Source organism: Kryptolebias marmoratus, linkage group LG16 (genome assembly GCF_001649575.2).
Source record: "Kryptolebias marmoratus isolate JLee-2015 linkage group LG16, ASM164957v2, whole genome shotgun sequence".
In the NCBI taxonomy this organism is placed as follows: domain Eukaryota; kingdom Metazoa; phylum Chordata; class Actinopteri; order Cyprinodontiformes; family Rivulidae; genus Kryptolebias; species Kryptolebias marmoratus.
The window spans coordinates 20323271-20340898 of NC_051445.1; the positions used below are offsets into that span (position 1 = coordinate 20323271).

General features: G+C 42.9%; 2 protein-coding genes across 2 annotated transcripts in view; one reads left to right on the top strand and one right to left on the bottom strand.

The window, feature by feature from the left end:
• The first annotated feature begins 404 nt into the window (after positions 1–404).
• Positions 405–12930, top strand: ctnnb1 (catenin (cadherin-associated protein), beta 1). Its single transcript, XM_017409957.3, has 17 exons — positions 405–601; positions 6518–6568; positions 7019–7246; positions 7331–7584; positions 7675–7913; positions 8113–8314; positions 8434–8578; positions 8693–8796; positions 8988–9122; positions 9220–9423; positions 9612–9770; positions 10025–10144; positions 10333–10483; positions 10729–10850; positions 11000–11060; positions 11603–11847; positions 12130–12930. Exons 2-16 carry the CDS (start codon positions 6556–6558, stop codon positions 11815–11817), a joined length of 2352 nt encoding a protein of 783 aa, XP_017265446.1. The 5' UTR covers positions 405–601; positions 6518–6555; the 3' UTR covers positions 11818–11847; positions 12130–12930.
• Positions 12505–17628, bottom strand: part of ulk4 (unc-51 like kinase 4) — a 93815-nt gene continuing 88691 nt past the window's right edge. The window contains exon 37 of the mRNA XM_017409849.3: positions 12505–14105. Within this exon, the coding sequence (XP_017265338.1) occupies positions 14045–14105 (61 nt within the window). The 3' untranslated portion in view covers positions 12505–14044. The remainder of the gene's footprint in view (positions 14106–17628) is intronic.

Genomic DNA, 17628 nt, shown 5'->3' on the forward strand with positions numbered 1-17628 from the left:
TAAAGGGCAGATGGCATTAAGACTAAAAACAGTGTCTCAGTGTGTAGAGGGAGAAGTGTAACTTTACAAAGGTGAAAAGAAATTGTCCATGTTTTCAACAGACCGAGAAAACTCGGCGAAAGAGATCGGATTTCCTCTTTCTAATGCGCTGGAACTTCATTCCATTGTGTATTCATGCTCCAGTAGTACGCAGATGTTATTGCTCATTTTATTCACTAAACTCAGCTGTTTTTATAATCCAAATAAGGATCACGATGGGATATGGGAATACAAAGTGGAATAAACCGGGGTAACACGAAGTAAAATAAAAACATGTGGTTTTGGCTTCAATTTTATCGGAAGGATACGAGAGTACCGAGGGTGTTCTTCGGTCTATATAAGCGCGCCGCCATCTTACATTTCCCAGACACTGCTGTTCGGGCTGCGTCAGTGCGCGCTGTCTGTGACTGGCTGCGGAGGGAGTGGATGAGGGCTCCCCGCTGACGCTCCAGCTGCACATTTTCCTCGAGGTTTTTTTTTTTTTAATTCTTTTTGAAGTGTTTTTTTTTTCTTTTTTAAATCCTCGGAAACCTAAGTGGAAGGAATTGCTGCGTTGACAAGGGTAGGCTTTCAACCTTTAAAGTTTATTAGTCTCCTCTTGTCCGGGCTCTGTCTGAACGCCAGCGGGAGCGGACACGGAGGGACTGTCGTGTTCGGGCCGGCCGGGGATGGTGACTGCTGCTGCGGCGAGCCATCGGCTGCCTTCACGGCAGATATTTGGGATGTGCCAGCCACCGCCTAATGGGAACAAGCTTATCTCACTGAAAACACTCAGCGACTTAGTGTTTGTGGGGGTTTTGTCGTGGCCATTTTCATACATCTTTCCATCAATAGCTAGACCAGTCTTTTGGGATGTGTTAATATTATTTTTTTAGTTTTATTCGGAAACTTAAAAAAAGCCGGACGTGGAACTCACGCTTATTTTTGTAGCCGAACGTTAGCCTGTTAGTCCGCTCGCTGTTGGACACATTCCTTTATTCCGAGTCATGTTGGGAATGCTTGAGTTTGGCTTTTTGTGTTTATGTTGTTGTTTTAGAGCTGCTTTGGCGCAGCAGAAACCCGCACAAAACGAGAAAACATGCATGTGAAGCTCGCCGGAGGCTTACTTTAAACTTAGACGCCGAAATCCTTTCGGAAACGTCCGTTAGCCCCGGGCGTTCCGCGGACCGTCTCTACGGCAACGCGGACCATTCCGGCTGAAGTTCGGCTGAAACTTCGTGTTTAAAACCCGGGTCAAATTCACCTCCTCGCCGGCACGGGAAACTTCGAGGCTTTCGGGTTAGGAGCGTTTTTTTCTCTCTCTCGTCCTTTTAAACAAAGACCGAAAAAAAAAATCCCTCACCGCTGCGCTTCGTGAAGAAGACGAGGAGGAGCCAGAGAGTGAAATCTGACTCGACGGTGTTCGGGGCGAAGGAAGTCGGGGGGCGGCCAGCAGCTGAGGAGGACAGGCGGGGTGCCATTGTTGGTCTGTTTTTTTTTTTTTTTTAAATGTTCGTCATATTTACTTTATTTTCGAGGGTCCGTCTTATAACCAGTGATGTATAATAAAGCTAGGTAAGCGAGAAGAAGTGGAGAAAGTTGGATACGTCGCAGCTGTTAGCGACTTATTTCTTTTTTTGTTTGTTTTACGTGGTTGCACGCCAGCATCCCCCCCCCCTTTTTTTTAATATTCTGCCACCAGCACCTCAACAGATGTTTCGCCTCCGGTCTGTTACGAATTGCAGCGTGTTTTAGACAGAGTTCATATCTTGTTCCTTCAGATGAGAAATCCCCGACCAAAACACGCAGGACGGAACAGAGTCAAAAACCCAACAAACTTGCTGTCTCGTCAGTTTTTCTTTTTTTTTCTGTTAATGCAGTGAAAAACTCGAGCCGGAAACGTAGGTGTTACATCCGAGACTGGCTGGTGTGATTTGAGGCAAAAAAAAGAAAGAAGAAAAAAAAAAACCTTTCCAGTGGTCTGTTGTTACCGGAACACAGGTTGTTCAGCTTCCTGTGAACCCAGGCTGGCATCAAGATTTACAGACAGATAAGGATGTGAACCTTGTTTATTGAGATATTTGTCTTCTGTGATGTGTTTTAACCTTCTTTGTGAATGGGAGTCTCTGCCAATGAATTTGAAAGTGATTAATCAGACAAATTGTGGTCACCACCCTGTGCTTCCTGTTTCTCCACAGACCTGTAAACATGTCTCGGTACAGACCCAGATGTGAAATGTGCAGCGGCTGCAGCCTTTTGGTTCATTGTGGTGTTGGCAGGCAGCTCTGAGTGCTGCTGACCCTGCACATTACCCGCCCCGGCCCAGCCCCACAGCAGCTCCTATTCCTCTCTGCTTCTGCCAGTATTACGGCTTTTGTTCGGCCCATTTGACTCATCCGGATGGATTGACTGACTCCCCGCGTTTGTTTTTTTCTCTTTTTTTTTTTTTTTCAACACAAGGAAGTAAATAGGCCGGGGCTTAATGAGCACATTTGTAGTCTCATTTTTTTAAACTTGTTTCCCCGTAGCTCGGTTTGCTGTGTACTGAAAATACATTTTCCAGCTCAGGAAGAGCCCACAGAATTGAGCTACAGATTTCTCTGCAGGCCAAAAGGTTGTAAATTGAAGGGAAATATAATATTTATTTACTTGTTTCCCCTCTCAAGTGGCTATATGCTACTCTGACTTATTTGAAGTCTAGCTGAGGGGATTACCCCACTTTTAATATTAAGTTTTTCTTTTTAGAGACTCAAAACCTGTCAACCAGCTTACACAAAACTTAAACTCATGCAATGCATGGCACTGATTTTCAATTATTTGACATATTGAGCAACATATGAAACAGCTGGCTTGTTATGCCCTCCTGGATATGCCTTGTACAGCTACAAGTTTGTAGAGTTAAGATTGTTTCCCCCACGTTAGAAACCACTGCTTTAATAGTTGAACATTCTGCTTCACTCCATGCGTCTGTTTTTGAGGTCCAGTTTTGCTCCGTATGCTGTAGCTTTTGGGTATAAATAGTTAAGTTGTGATTCCAGGACCTCTGTGGACACTTGTGTGCTGGAGTGGTATACCCTGTGATTTGAGTGTTTATACGGGACACCAGTCCTGTATTTAAACTCACCTACACTTTGTGTGTGTATGTGGGTGTGTGTGTCTGTTGCTTCACTGTCTACATGCTGATGTGTAATTCCTGCTTAACAGGACCCATCCAAGCATAGCAAGAGGTGATGTTTTCCTCTGCTTCACTGCTCAGGGTGGTTCTCTTCCTCCGGGGGGGCCGGCGTGTCCTGCTGTAGACATCTGGTTTCAGTTGCACGGCTTTTAAGTGCACCAGGCACAACTCTACATATTGGATTTCACATCTGGCTTCAAAGACACCCGGCGTCCAGATTTTTTTTTTTTGTAGCCTGGCAGCTAGCTCGATGTCCGAGAACTCTCCGAGTAACAAGTTTGTCGTCCAGCCTTAGTTTACCTTTTAACTTGACTTTTTTTTTTAATCTCAGTTGGAGACCAAAACTTTGTTTGTGTTCCAAAAAAAAAGAGAGAGGGTGCTCAGTTTCCAAAGCCAGATAAAAGAAGCACTTAACCACCAATGTGAGTCATAAATGGTTCCACTGTGTGCTTTGATTGTATGTTTGATTTGTATCCAGGCTTATACGAGACATGTGGCTCCCATTAGGACTGCGCTGGGTTAGACGGGGCAGGCCGGTGGTGCTGGAAGGATGGCGTGTGAACGGCAAATTAGAGTTTGTACGTTCGTGGTCTGAAGCAGCGGTCTTGGCCCATGATTCGAGTTGGTGTGTTAGTCACTCGGCGGGGCTCACGTTCGACGTCTTTGCGTGTTGGCAACAAATAAACTTTGCAGACTTGTTCACATTTGCTGGATCTCACGCTCGCTGGAGTTTGCTGTTGGGGTTCTGTCTTTGCCTGTTTGTATGGAGGACATTATGTGCCATATTTTATTCAACAACAACTTAGAACATATTTCAGAAGGAGAATAATTCATTACTGAAGCAGCCAAAGCATGTTGACCTTAAGATGATTAAGATGAAAAGTGATTTATTTTCCTTCTTTGCTTCTTATCTTTTTTTGATCTCCAGTAGAAACTTAAGCCCAACCAAGAGCGAGTATCTACCCCACCCAACACCAGAAAGGATTTTAGTCATAAAAGACTTAATATTGGCTCTGACTGTGAATTATGCTTTTGTTTAAATCCTACTTTTTTCATGATGTAAATGGAAGCCACGTCTTCTCTGTTTTCAGCAGATTGCAGTCTGGGTGAAACACTTTTACCCCGTTACAAAACAAAGTCATGTGAACAATCAGCTGTAGAAATGTGCCACATTATTTTGGTTTCATTAACAATAAAACCATAAGTTTCAGATTGAACTCTTGAACTGGATTTGTTTGTTCAACCAACTTTACTACAGCTTTTAATGCCATGTTTTTACATTTCTGGGCAGATGAATTCAGTCCTGGATTTGTTTTTTCCACTGAGCTCTGAGATTTGGGGGAGATTAGGCAAATTAAGTCCGCTGGCGTTTGTCAGCCCTATTCACGTCTGTTATAATATCAGCAAAAACACAAAACACGACTCCAGTACCATTAGTTCAGGTATTTAGCTTTGCGAGGCCGTATGGCTGACTGAGTTTGAATGCTGTTTGCTAAAATAATATTTCCTTCAGTACAAAATAAAGTTAATTGATTTTTACAAGCTGTTGTTGGGAATACTTGATCAGCCAGAAAAGCCGAGTCTGTCCTTCCCATCCCACAGGTTTTGGATCAGTCCTTTCTGCCAGGATTGTTTTCATTTTTCCCCTCAAGATTCATGTGGGTGAAGTCAGCAGAGGGAAGCACCCCAAAAGACCCATGTTGCTTGAACGCCTCTTATCGTTAAAGTGTATCATGATGCAGAATAATGTGGAGTTTTTTTATTAATCTGAAACCAAAGGAAGACCTTTTGTCACTTCTCATCACTTTGATTTAGAAAACCTTTTAATGATTATTACAAAAACCTCAAATCTAACAATAAAAAAATGAAATGGGACTGTTCATTAAAAAAAAAAAAAACAAGCAGTTTTTGATAAATGTTCAACTTTAAAGGTTTTGAGTCATTCATTGCTAAACAGGCCGTTTATTCCCATCGTTGCTGCTACTTTCAACCAAATTCAATATATTGTCTCATTCTAATCTAATTTTCTCTCTTGGCTCAGACTCTGAGTGCGTCTTTGAAACAAAGTCTCTCTTGAAACATGCAGTTACAGACAAAACCCTTCCTACAGTCAACATGTTGTCTTTACTTATTTCAGTGCTCGTCTGTGAGACTGAAATCCTCTGTCAGCTGTTGACATACGACTGTGCTATCTGGGACAAATAACCAAGCTGTTGTTTTAGGATTTAAAATCTTGGGGTTATCTGTAAAGAGAGACGGCAGTAGAAAAGATCCCCTTCAGTATGTTGCACATGAGTTTGAATGTTTATTTTCTAATGGCAGTGCTGCAGCAGTTGCTCCTGTTTCTGATTGGTTTATTTTCGTACAGCGACTGAGACGCTGCAGAGACATGTGGCACAGGGTGTAAACTTTAGTCAGCATGTATTGTGTTGGCTTGTATTTCTTTAACAGAAACAGTCATTCAGTTTCCACATAGGAGCTGTGATTACAGCTGGTTTGTTCACTGCAGGAAGTCCAGTATTAGTCATACCTATTGTCTCATTATTTGGGTAAAAGGTTTTTGTTTTCTTTTTGTTTCGCCTCATTGTGCCTTCTCAGGAATAAAACATCCTGGTTGCTATCCTGTGACTGAAATCCATTAAGTTTTTTGTTTTTTTATTCCTCTTGAATTTATTTTGGAATACCAGAAGTACTTCTGAAAAGGTCTGATGAAAGGATTTAAACTCCAAGCCCATGGTTTTCATTTGAGCAGAGACCTTTGTCAGCATTTTACCCATTTTCTGTTTTTGTTTCTGTCATATTTATTTTTTTGATACGAGTTGGGGGGGTTGAAAAAACTTCTTTCGGTTGACTTTTTTCCCTCCTAAATTAATGTCCCTTTGCTCTCTCTCGCTCTCCTGCCAGTGTCAGATATTTACTTCTGTGCAGTGTGGGTTCAGCTTCAAAGCAGTGCAGGAATGTGTGCGCCCTCCTCCCCCTGCCTCTTCTCTCCACCCTGTGCTCCACTTCCCTCGTCCTTCCGCACTTAAAGAGTTGCTAGCTGCTACACCTAATGGAGGCCTTTGTGTGCGAGCTGCGACTGTTTGCATATCTGTCTGAAACGGGAAGGGGAAATCTAAGAAAGGGAGGAGGAGGAAAGGGAAAGAAAACACTAAAAAGTTGCTTGTCTGGGCTATTTCTTTTGAACTTGTATTCTCATTTATATTAAATTTTCCTCCTGTCCATAAAGTTTTGACCTTTTTTTTATTTTTAAAACCATGCTTTGTCTAAAGTGGATGGAATAAGGAGACAGTTCGACTGATTTTTTTTTTTTCCCCCCCACAGATCAGGAAGCTGTGTTGGCTGTTGTTTGAGAAAGGAACATGGCTTCCCAGGGTGAGTTGTGGAGGTTTATTCAGTCATTGCTGCATCTTTGTCGCATTTGCACGCCCACATTGAGTAGTTGGCAGTGTATTAAACTGTCCGAATTACCTTCTCCTTTAGATTTATGTTCTTATTAAAGAACAGTGAATTACTTATTGATTTCCATTTTAAACCTGGGCAATGTGTAAAATTAAAGTTGATGCTTCAGGAATTTGTTGGTAAATCACACCAATGAAGCATAGAGACAGTGAAAAATAGTTTGTGCCAGCTCAGAAATTTATTCAGTGTAGTAGCAATACATCAGCTTGAGTACAGTGGTTGTAACTTTTTAAATATTTCTCAGACCTTGTAGCATCTAAAATGAATGCTACTCGTTGCAAATAGAACTTGACAGCAGGTGTTTTAAATCAGGTATGTAAAGTTGGCTCACCCCCCTCCATATGTATATATTTTTTTAAACAGCTGATCTGATGGAGCTGGACATGGCCATGGAGCCTGACCGTAAAGCAGCAGTCAGTCACTGGCAGCAACAGTCCTACCTGGATTCAGGCATCCATTCAGGAGCCACCACAACTGCCCCCTCCCTCAGCGGGAAGGGCAATCCAGAGGAAGACGATGTGGACAACAACCAGGTCATGTATGAGTGGGAGCAGGGCTTCAACCAGAACTTCTCCCAGGAACAAGTACAAGGTAAGTTGGAGCACTGCTGCACGTTCCTAAGGATTCGGAACATGAAGTTATTAAACTTACAAGAATTGCTCTTGTCTGTTCTAGACATAGACGGTCAGTACGCCATGACACGTGCTCAGCGGGTGCGTGCAGCAATGTTCCCAGAGACTCTTGAGGAGGGCATGCAGATCCCCTCCACACAGTACGATGCTGCAAACCCCACTAATGTTCAGAGGCTGGCAGAACCATCGCAGATGCTCAAACATGCTGTGGTCAATCTGATCAACTATCAGGATGATGCTGAGCTCGCAACCAGAGCCATACCAGAACTCACCAAACTACTCAACGATGAGGACCAGGTAATCATTTTTAGAAGCAGAGACTTCAGATGTTCTCAGATCTTTTTTTTTTATACTGGTGTTTCATTAATTATCTTTCCCTTTTTGTAGGTTGTTGTCAACAAGGCAGCAGTGATGGTCCATCAGCTTTCAAAGAAAGAAGCGTCTCGTCATGCCATCATGCGCTCCCCTCAAATGGTGTCTGCTATCGTCAGGACCATGCAGAACACAAATGATGTGGAGACGGCTCGCTGCACTGCAGGAACACTGCACAACCTTTCCCATCACAGAGAGGGACTGCTGGCCATCTTCAAGTCTGGAGGAATTCCTGCTCTAGTTAAAATGCTTGGGTATGTACAGGGAGGGTGAAATTTACTGTGTGCTGTAGTTCTCAGCTCAGTGGGTGGTGCAGCCTGAATGTGGTGACACAAAGAATGATATCCAGCAGTTTATTAATAAAAGGCAGATTTCAGTCACATTGGTGCAGTAAAAACTTAAAAAAAAGATGTGTGTCTGAATGTAGTAAGCTTACAGTGTTGTCCTTTCCAGTTCTCCAGTGGATTCTGTTCTGTTCTATGCCATCACCACCCTCCACAACCTCCTGCTGCACCAGGAAGGAGCCAAGATGGCCGTTCGTTTAGCTGGAGGCCTACAGAAAATGGTGGCTCTGCTCAACAAAACCAACGTCAAGTTCCTTGCCATCACCACAGACTGTCTGCAGATCCTGGCCTATGGAAACCAAGAAAGCAAGGTGATAAAACTTGTTATTGAATCAAATGTGTCCAAACAAACTGAAGCGTTCGGTTTGGAAAAGCCACTGGACAGTTTTGGATGAAAACACAACCTAACTTTTGTGTTGTCTTCTTGTAGTTGATAATCCTGGCGAGTGGTGGTCCTCAAGCACTGGTCAACATCATGAGGACTTACACTTATGAGAAGCTGTTGTGGACCACAAGTCGTGTCCTCAAAGTCCTGTCTGTGTGTTCCAGTAACAAACCTGCCATTGTAGAAGCTGGTACGTTTCCTTAACCTGAATTATGTGTAGTGTGTGGACCAGAGGTTTCCTTCACATTTCTACTTTTATTAGATTTTAGGCAGCATCAATTAAAATGAAATTGTCTCTTTTCAGGAGGTATGCAGGCTTTGGGACTCCACCTGACAGACCCCAGCCAGAGACTGGTCCAGAATTGTCTCTGGACTCTCAGGAACTTATCAGATGCTGCCACCAAACAGGTGAGGAGATCTGCATCTTGTAGCCTATATTAGTGTGGCGGTGTTTATTTTTGTATCGGTTGTTAAAATGTAAAATTTACACAAAGACCAAACAAAATCAATATTTTAATTTAATTTAATTTTTTATTTTTAAATACCTATAATTGGTTATGCTATGTTTTATGCTAACCCTTCTTGTAATTGCTCTGTAGGAAGGAATGGAGGGTCTGCTAGGGACTCTGGTTCAGCTGCTCGGCAGCGACGACATCAACGTGGTGACCTGTGCTGCTGGCATCTTGTCTAATTTGACCTGTAACAACTATAAGAACAAAATGATGGTCTGCCAGGTGAGGTCATCTGGGTTTAGGTCCTTTGTTTAGATTTTCCTCAGCTTAATGTCTCTGATGTATTCATTAACCTGCTACATTATCCATGCCTTTTTAGGTTGGAGGCATTGAGGCATTAGTTCGCACAGTTCTACGAGCCGGAGACAGAGAAGATATCACAGAGCCGGCCATTTGTGCCCTGCGTCACCTCACATCTCGACACCAGGATGCAGAGATGGCACAGAATGCCGTCCGGCTGCACTACGGCCTGCCTGTGGTGGTTAAATTACTGCATCCACCTTCACATTGGCCGCTCATCAAGGTACGCACTAACAGACGAATAAACACTTGACAGAAACGGTTTCTGTAAGAAAGGAATATTTGAAAGAAAATCTTTATGTATATACTAATTTTTTTCAGTAGAGCTGCTAATATATTTAGTTCCTTCCTAATTAGCTATAATTCAAAGGCAGCACAATTAACTGATACATGACTGCGCTTTTCCATCAGGCTACAGTCGGTCTAATTCGCAACCTGGCTCTGTGCCCTGCAAACCATGCCCCGCTGAGAGAGCAGGGGGCCATCCCCAGACTGGTTCAGCTGCTGGTGAGGGCACACCAGGACACACAGAGACGTACCAGCATGGGAGGCACACAGCAGCAGTTTGTGGTAAGGCTTGATTGATTTCACAGCGCTGTAATAAACTCCAGCAGTCAATGCTGCCCTGTGTCAATGTCCTCAGCACAATTTAATTTCAGAAGAAAGTCCTCCTCAAGCCCTTGCACAATTACAATGAGATCAAAGGTAGTTACCACCCCATCTGTTTCAGAGTTCTCCACGCGCTCTGTGTCAGAGGTGGGAGCTGTAGAGGGTTGGACAGTAACTGCACGGTTCTGTTACTAATCAAGTGTTTGTCTTCTTAGGAGGGAGTTCGAATGGAGGAGATAGTGGAGGGCTGCACAGGAGCACTTCATATCCTGGCCAGAGACCTCCACAACAGAGTGGTCATCAGAGGACTCAACACTATTCCACTCTTTGTTCAGGTAAGTCTGAAGCTTTGATTTAAACATGTAATTAACCCCACTCCACTCCACACACACCTCCAAAAAATCATAATTCTTGACTAATTTAAATGTCTGTTTTTTTCTTGGAAATACTCGAGACACAACTTTGATAAGAGCTGCACTCAAGAACCAACTAATTTTAAGGTCCTGTGTATGTTTGTGTGTAGCTGCTGTATTCTCCCATTGAGAACATCCAGCGTGTAGCAGCAGGCGTTCTGTGTGAGCTGGCCCAGGATAAAGAGGTTGCAGACGCCATCGAGGCTGAGGGAGCCAGCGCCCCGCTCACAGAGCTGCTCCACAGCCGCAATGAAGGAGTTGGTACGTACACAGAAAGCATCTCCCTCCATTATTTACATAACGCCTGCTTTTAGCTTGGCAGATGTTGAGAAGAGCTAGTTGTATAAAAGATGGTTAGGATTCAATAAGGAATCCTCATTTTTACAACTGTGTATATGTCCTAAATGGTTTAATTGTAAATGAATCAAAATCTACAATAACTCTTTGCTGGTTTAAGACTTTGTTTGAAGCACAACATTTGATGCCAACTCTTTAATCTTCCTCAGCCACATACGCTGCAGCAGTGTTGTTCCGTATGTCAGAGGACAAACCCCAAGACTACAAGAAACGTCTCTCTGTTGAACTCACCAGCTCACTCTTCAGGACAGAAGCAATGTCCTGGAATGAGGTATGAAACACTTAAATCTGTTCTGTGGCTGATCACTTTTATAATTAAAAACAACACATTTAGAAGGCAACATTAGTCGAAGGTCTGTGTCTATTTTATTTTCGAACTGTTTCCAAAATGTTGATGCGTGTCTTTGAATTGCTGTGCAGACTGGAGACTTGGGTTTGGACATTGGAGCGCAGGGAGAGCCACTGGGCTACAGACCGGAGGGTAAGTCTCCTCTGCAGCTTCGTGCAGCTGAACATTAACAGGTGAAACAAGGTTAGCTAAGCTGAGGCAAACTGGTCATCCACTACTCTCTCTTCAGACCACGTGCCTCTGTGGCACCCTCCAAATTCATCCAAAGTAAAGACATGGATCATTACTGCAGACAAATGAACCGCTGTGATTATTAATAATGAACTGCTGGTGAAAACCAGGAGAGCATGTCTTTAAGAAGCACAAAGCTGCTGATTTGAGTTGCCTCAGTTTAACACCTTGGACTGTGTGAATTGATCAGGAGGCTGGGGAAAAGTTGGCCTTTCTTCCCTCCACTGCCCTCCTTCCTCCAGCTTAAACAATCTTGATATTTGAACGTCCTGAGCTTCTGCTGAGCTGAACTTGTTCACTGGAGGATGGAGGGTGTGCTGTGTTGCTGTGCAGTGTTACAGTGAAATCATCATACTACTGTGTGACAGTGTGGTTTCTTAACATGCTTCTAACAACTGCTCTGCTTTCCCTGCTTTCCCTCCATTTGCTCCCTGCTCCCCCAGACCAAACTTACCGTTCCTTCCATTCGGGGGGTTACGGAGGGGACTCAATGGGTATGGAGCCCATGATGGACCATGATCTGGGTGGAGGTCACCACCCGGGCCAGGACTACCCACCTGTAGAAGGGCTGCCTGACCTGGGACATGCCCAGGAACTGATAGAGGGTCTGCCACCTGGTGACTCAAACCAACTGGCCTGGTTTGATACCGACCTGTAAATACCAACATTACACTACACTTTCTACTAGGTAAGATGGACTTCACTGCTTCTCTGTAGCCTTGTGTCAGCTGGAATCAGATGTAACCACTTCTAAGTAAAGACGAGCTCTGAAACACAGTGGGAAGTATTCAGCATAAAATGACTGAGGAGGGAGAAGAGTGGATTTACTCACTCCGGCTGTTGCATGTTCAGACCGCTCTTATTGCCAAGCTGTTTGATGTGTTTGATCTCTGTGTGTGGTCCTTTACCAAGCCCAGCGCTGGCTCCTTTTTACCTCCGGTTTGACTCCGTCTCTCCTCCCCCTTTGCAGCTGTACCATGTGATCTGGATGAACCTGCATCGTGATTCGCCCATATGGAGGAGGCGGGGTTTCAGAAAGTGCCTGAAGATGACTCAACAACAACAACAAGCAGAGTTTCCTGTCTATAGGAGCTCCATTGGGACAAAGTAGATTTTAGTGCGGTTCGGTTCTGTCCTCTCAGCTTCATCTGGGACTGACCTACAGTAAATCTCGACATGAAAAACAGATTTTGATCTCATGATGGATTGTCAACAACCCTTTTTATCCATTTTTTCTTTTTTCATTATTACTACTTTTGGTTGTTTTACTTTTTTGTTTTTCTTTAAATCTGTAATGGTACAAACTGAACCTAGCTTGCTTTTCCCCCCATTTTTCTGCATTATGATACTCATTTCTTGTTTTTCTAAGTCCTTGGATTTTAAGTTTCCTGTAGTGTTAAACTTTTTTTTTAATTTTTATTTTTTAGTGGTGTTGCTTCATCCAAGTAAAGAATTGGATGCAGTTTTAAATGGTGTCCAAACACTAAAGGTAATCAGTTGAATTGTATTCTGATGATCGAGTGTAACATTGTGTAGCTTTTGTATAAAAAAACATGAATTGGAAATCATGATCCAAATATTGAGCTATTTTCTTGCTTTAAAGGAGGAGACTGATGTCTCTGCTGTTCCAAAGGGGGTGGGTGGGGGTGTCTGAAAGGACATGGGTGGAGACGTGCTCCTATTGGTCTGCTGTTACTAAGGGGTGAAGTAGTGAGGCGCTGGTTGCTGTAGCCTGCTGTGTTCTGAAACAATAAAATGGACTGTCATTTCACCTACATGTCTGTCTCATTTTAAAACATTCAAAACTTTCTGGGCCGGGACACTCAGCTGCTCCACATAAATACATAGAAATCAGAGTTTGGAGCAATTATCCCCAAAATGGGGCAAAAAATTAATCCAGGTCCTTGTTTAGCCACGAAGTCTTAGAAGTGTTTTGAGCTTTCTGTTCAATCATTGTCACAGCTGGAGCTGGTTAGGGTTTTCACACCATGTTCCAGATTTATAACTGAGTAATCACAGAAACTGCAGCAAACATCTGATGAGTATACCTGCAGTCTGAGGCACTCTCCTTTGAGAGGGAGGGGGTGGTTCAGATGATGTGAACGTGGACTCGCCACCCAGCCGTCATTAACGAACAGTCCTGCTACACAAAGAGCTTACGTTTAATCAAATGACCTTAACCAGTGACGTTTTTCATGATGTCAGAATATTTGTCTAAACAGACTGAAACATTTTTCAGAGGGTAGCAGATGCACAGATGCATATACCTACCAAACTTTCACATAAAGCCATCAGTGTGGTAAAGTGATCATCTTTGACCGTGTCAGTCCACAGACACCCACACACTAATGAGTCTTGTAATGAGCCAATATTCTGTCATTAAAGCTGACTGGAAGCAGCTGAACGGACTCCAAGGTCAGTGCTGTGATGCATGTGACAGTCCAAATTATTGCTCTTGTAATCCTGTGCAGTCTGCTGAACACTGGATGGATGGATGTTTGCGATGTGCTGTCAAATAACTTCACAGCAATATTCTTCACTGTCATCGATTCAATTTGGCGCTGATGGGAGTCAATTAGAGGGATGAGTGAATTCTGTAACGGCATCATTTACAAACACTTTGAAAGCTTCTGGGCGCGTTTCAGAGCTGCTGAAGCTGCCTCAGATCTGTTTATTTTAGGAATGACAATGTATGCAAATTAGAGACATTCATATTCAGTGCAGTTTCTAACAATCATCGTATAGTTAAGATGCTTTACATGTAACTAATGTCATAAGACTTCATCCAAAAACAAGAAAACTTTCAATTAAAAAAAAAATCTGTCTAAATTTCTTGGATTAAAATCTTGGAAATGTTGGCCCATCTTTGGTTGGCTGCGGAGCTTTTAGGATCCAGAGATCTCGTGAAGGATTTCATCAGCCAATGAAGTCACATCAGCAAGAAACCTAGAATAAAAGTAAAATCCTTGTTATTCTCTGTATAATCACAGATGTCTCAGTTCTTTTTCAAAATAAAGATACATGTTAGTTCCATATATTTCTTTACCAGTTGAAATAAATCTTGTTTTACACATATACATTCTAATAAAATGCACAATGTTTCCCAAAACACTGAGTACACAGGTTACACAGGAGGGTCATCAGGAAGAACTGGAGCCATGAGGGGGTCTGTTGGTGTTTAACTGGAACATTAAAGGAACATTTCCATAAATGCCAGATTGACTTGTAGTACATTTTCATTATGTCTGCAGCCCCTTGGTGCCTTCTCTTAGTGAACCAACACACACACACACACACACACACACACAGAACCTTATGCATTAAGCTCGATGTTTAGGTGTCGGTGTTACAGCAGCTCTGTGGGTTTGAACCACCCACTCCTGATGCAGCCTGTGGCCGTGAGGCTGGGACTGGTGATTAGCGCTGGTGGAAAATATGACTTACCACACAAACCAACACACCACACCAGGTGGTCCAGCCATCATGATCTGACACTCGTCAAAGCTGCTCAGCTACTTCCTGTTGCCTCAGTTGTCAGTGGTTACAGTGTTGTGGCTGGGTGAAAACAGTTGCTCAAGTTTTCTGTAACTCCCTCCTCTTCTCCCCTCCCTCCTCCTCCTCCTCATCCCAGTTGTCTTTGAGGGCAGCCTGACAGGCAGATCAGCAGAAGCCCACCCACTCCTCTTAGTTAATTAAAACCTCCATAATTAATCTAATTAGAACAGTTCCCAGAGGCCTCAGAGATCCTTGAAAGTTATAGGGGTTTAGAAAACAAATTGGGTTCATAAAAGTTTGATCACAAACCTTTACGTCTAATAGGTCGTTACGTTCCTGCACTTTCCCAAAACCAAACTGACACTTTCAGCTGAACAAAGGCCAGGGAAATTAAAATAATTGCCCTTAGACAACAGATTATAGTTATTACAGTACTACCGCCACACAAAGTTTACTTTACAGAGTTGTTCTAACATGCCTGCAGTGAAAGAAGAGAGGAGTTAAGGAAATAATGTCTACAATCCAGTTATTCATAGGAAGATGCTGAAGGGAAAAACAAATTCCAACCTATATTCAGTCAACCAGTGCTATCAACTGAGCCAAGATGGTTAGATTTGTTTTATTTGGTAACTAATATTACACCATGAGAGCAGCTTTGACTACTTTATAAACTAAAGGCCTAGCGCCCATTACCTTTCTTACCAGTTCTAAAGAAAATCCTGTGCTGTTGAGAAATGCTGAAGTTCTAGACGTTAAGATCAAACCACTGACAAAAACAGACACATTATGTGTAATGTCACATGATGTCGTGAGGAGACGCGCAATGTGTTGGAGAGGACTCTCGGCTACTACTGGACCTAATTCCGTATAAAACCCAGGCCGCTACAGACGTTATTGTGTTTGCTAAGGTTGATTAGCTGAAGTGGCCATCTTGAATTGGATTGTTTTCAAACAATAATGAGTTCTAGACGTACGTTCAGTAGTTACTTTCTGCAGCCTAATCAAAACTCTGTTGGCACCACTGAATTCTTTTCCCCCAGAAAATGAAGTATTTCTCCCAGAAAATTATTGCAATTACACACATTTTGTTGCACATGTTTATTTCCCTTGTGTGTGTTAGTACAACACAAAAAACAAAGGAAAATAACAAACAAATTTCTATAATTTTACACAAAACTCAAAAATGGGTCGGATACAATTATATTTATATTTGGTCAACCTAATATTTTGGAAAAAAATAACTGAAACAGTTGTTCCTGTAACCATCAACAAGCCTCTTCCACCTCTCATCTGGATTTTTGGACCACTCTTCTTTTGTAAACTGCTCTAGGTGTCTCATATTTGAAGGGCGCCTTCTCTCAGCAGTAGTTTTAAGATCTCTCCACAGGTGTTCAATGGGGCTTAGGTCCGGACTCATTGCTGGCCGCTTCAGGTCTCTGCAGCTCTTTGTTTCCATCCATTTCTGGGAGCTTTTTTTGTGTGTTTGGGGTCAATGTCCTGCTGGAAGACCCATGACCAAACCCAAAGCACTGGGCCCTACATTACGACCCAAAATCCTTCAGTAATCTTCAGTATCATGATGCCTTGCATACAGCTGAGGCACCTGGTGCCAGAGGCAGCAAAACATATTTGAGCCTCCACCATATTTGACTGCAGGTACCATGTTCTTTTCTTTTTAGGCCTCATTCGGTTTTTTGGTAAACAGTAGAATGCTGTGCTTCACCAAAAAGCTCTATCTTGGTCTCATCTGTCCACAAGAACTTTTCCCAGAAGGATTTTGTCAAACTGAAGTCTAGTTTTTTTATGTCTCTGTGTGGGCAGTGGGGTCCTCCTGCCATAACGTTTCATTTTATTCAAAAGTCATCAGACACGGATGCACCTTGAGGCTTGAACTTCTTTGGAACTTGACTGGGGCTGCTTATCCAACATCAGGACTATCCTGCGTTGCAACCCTTCATCAATTTTTCTCTTCTGTCCACATCCAGGGAGGGATTAGCTACAGTACCATGGGTTGTAAACGTCTTGATAATGTTGCGAACCGTTGACAAAGGAACATCCAGATCTCTGGAGATGGACTTTTAACCATGAGATTGTTTTTTTTCCCACAATTTTGGTTCTCAAGTCCTCATGCAGTTCTGTTGAGTCAACTTCTTCCCTCTTTATCTGGTCTCAGGTGTGATTTTTATCTTGCTACTTGCCACAGGTGAGTTTAAACGAGCATCAAATGCTCAAAACAAAGTATTTACCCACAATTTTGAAAAGGTGCCAATAATTTTGGAGTTTTGCGTGATATTATATCAATTTTGGCTTTCTTTCGCTCCGTTTTTTGTGTTGTACAAAGAAAATAAACGTGTATAACAAAACGTGTAACTGCATGCATTTTCTGGGAGAAAAGCTTTACTTTCTGGAAAGAGTTCAGGGGTGCCAACACATTCGGCCATGACTGTATATTGCAGGTAGGTTAATAAAACTCATCCTTTCATGACATCTTTTTCAAATGACCTTTGACACCGGACTCATATTTGTGCGATCAGTAAAGCTCTAGACGGTGCAACAGGTCTCTGCTGCAGCAGTGGAATAAATATTAGAGTTGTGTGTTTATAAAAACAAAAGGCAAAAAACAAACCCCGAAGCAGATATTAGAAACTAGGATCAGATTTTTGGCCTCAAGTTTTTTTTTTGTTTGAGGAGCCGAGTCGGTATGGGTGACGCCCCTCCCTCCGCTCTCGGTCAGGCTTGAGGTTTTGAAAAAGCATTCCCCGGGTTGCCATGGTAAAGGCTCAATGACATCACTGGGTTAAGATCTCAGCCCAGATCTCCATTCTCCCTGTCCCCCTCCACCCAGACTCCTCTCATCCTCTCAATTAAGAGCTCACCCACCCCTTCTTTCCTCATAATGCTTCTCATCTCCTGCCCTTTCCCCTAAAAACTCTCCGCTTTGCTCTTCCTGCCCTTGAACCAGTGGGAGGGCGCC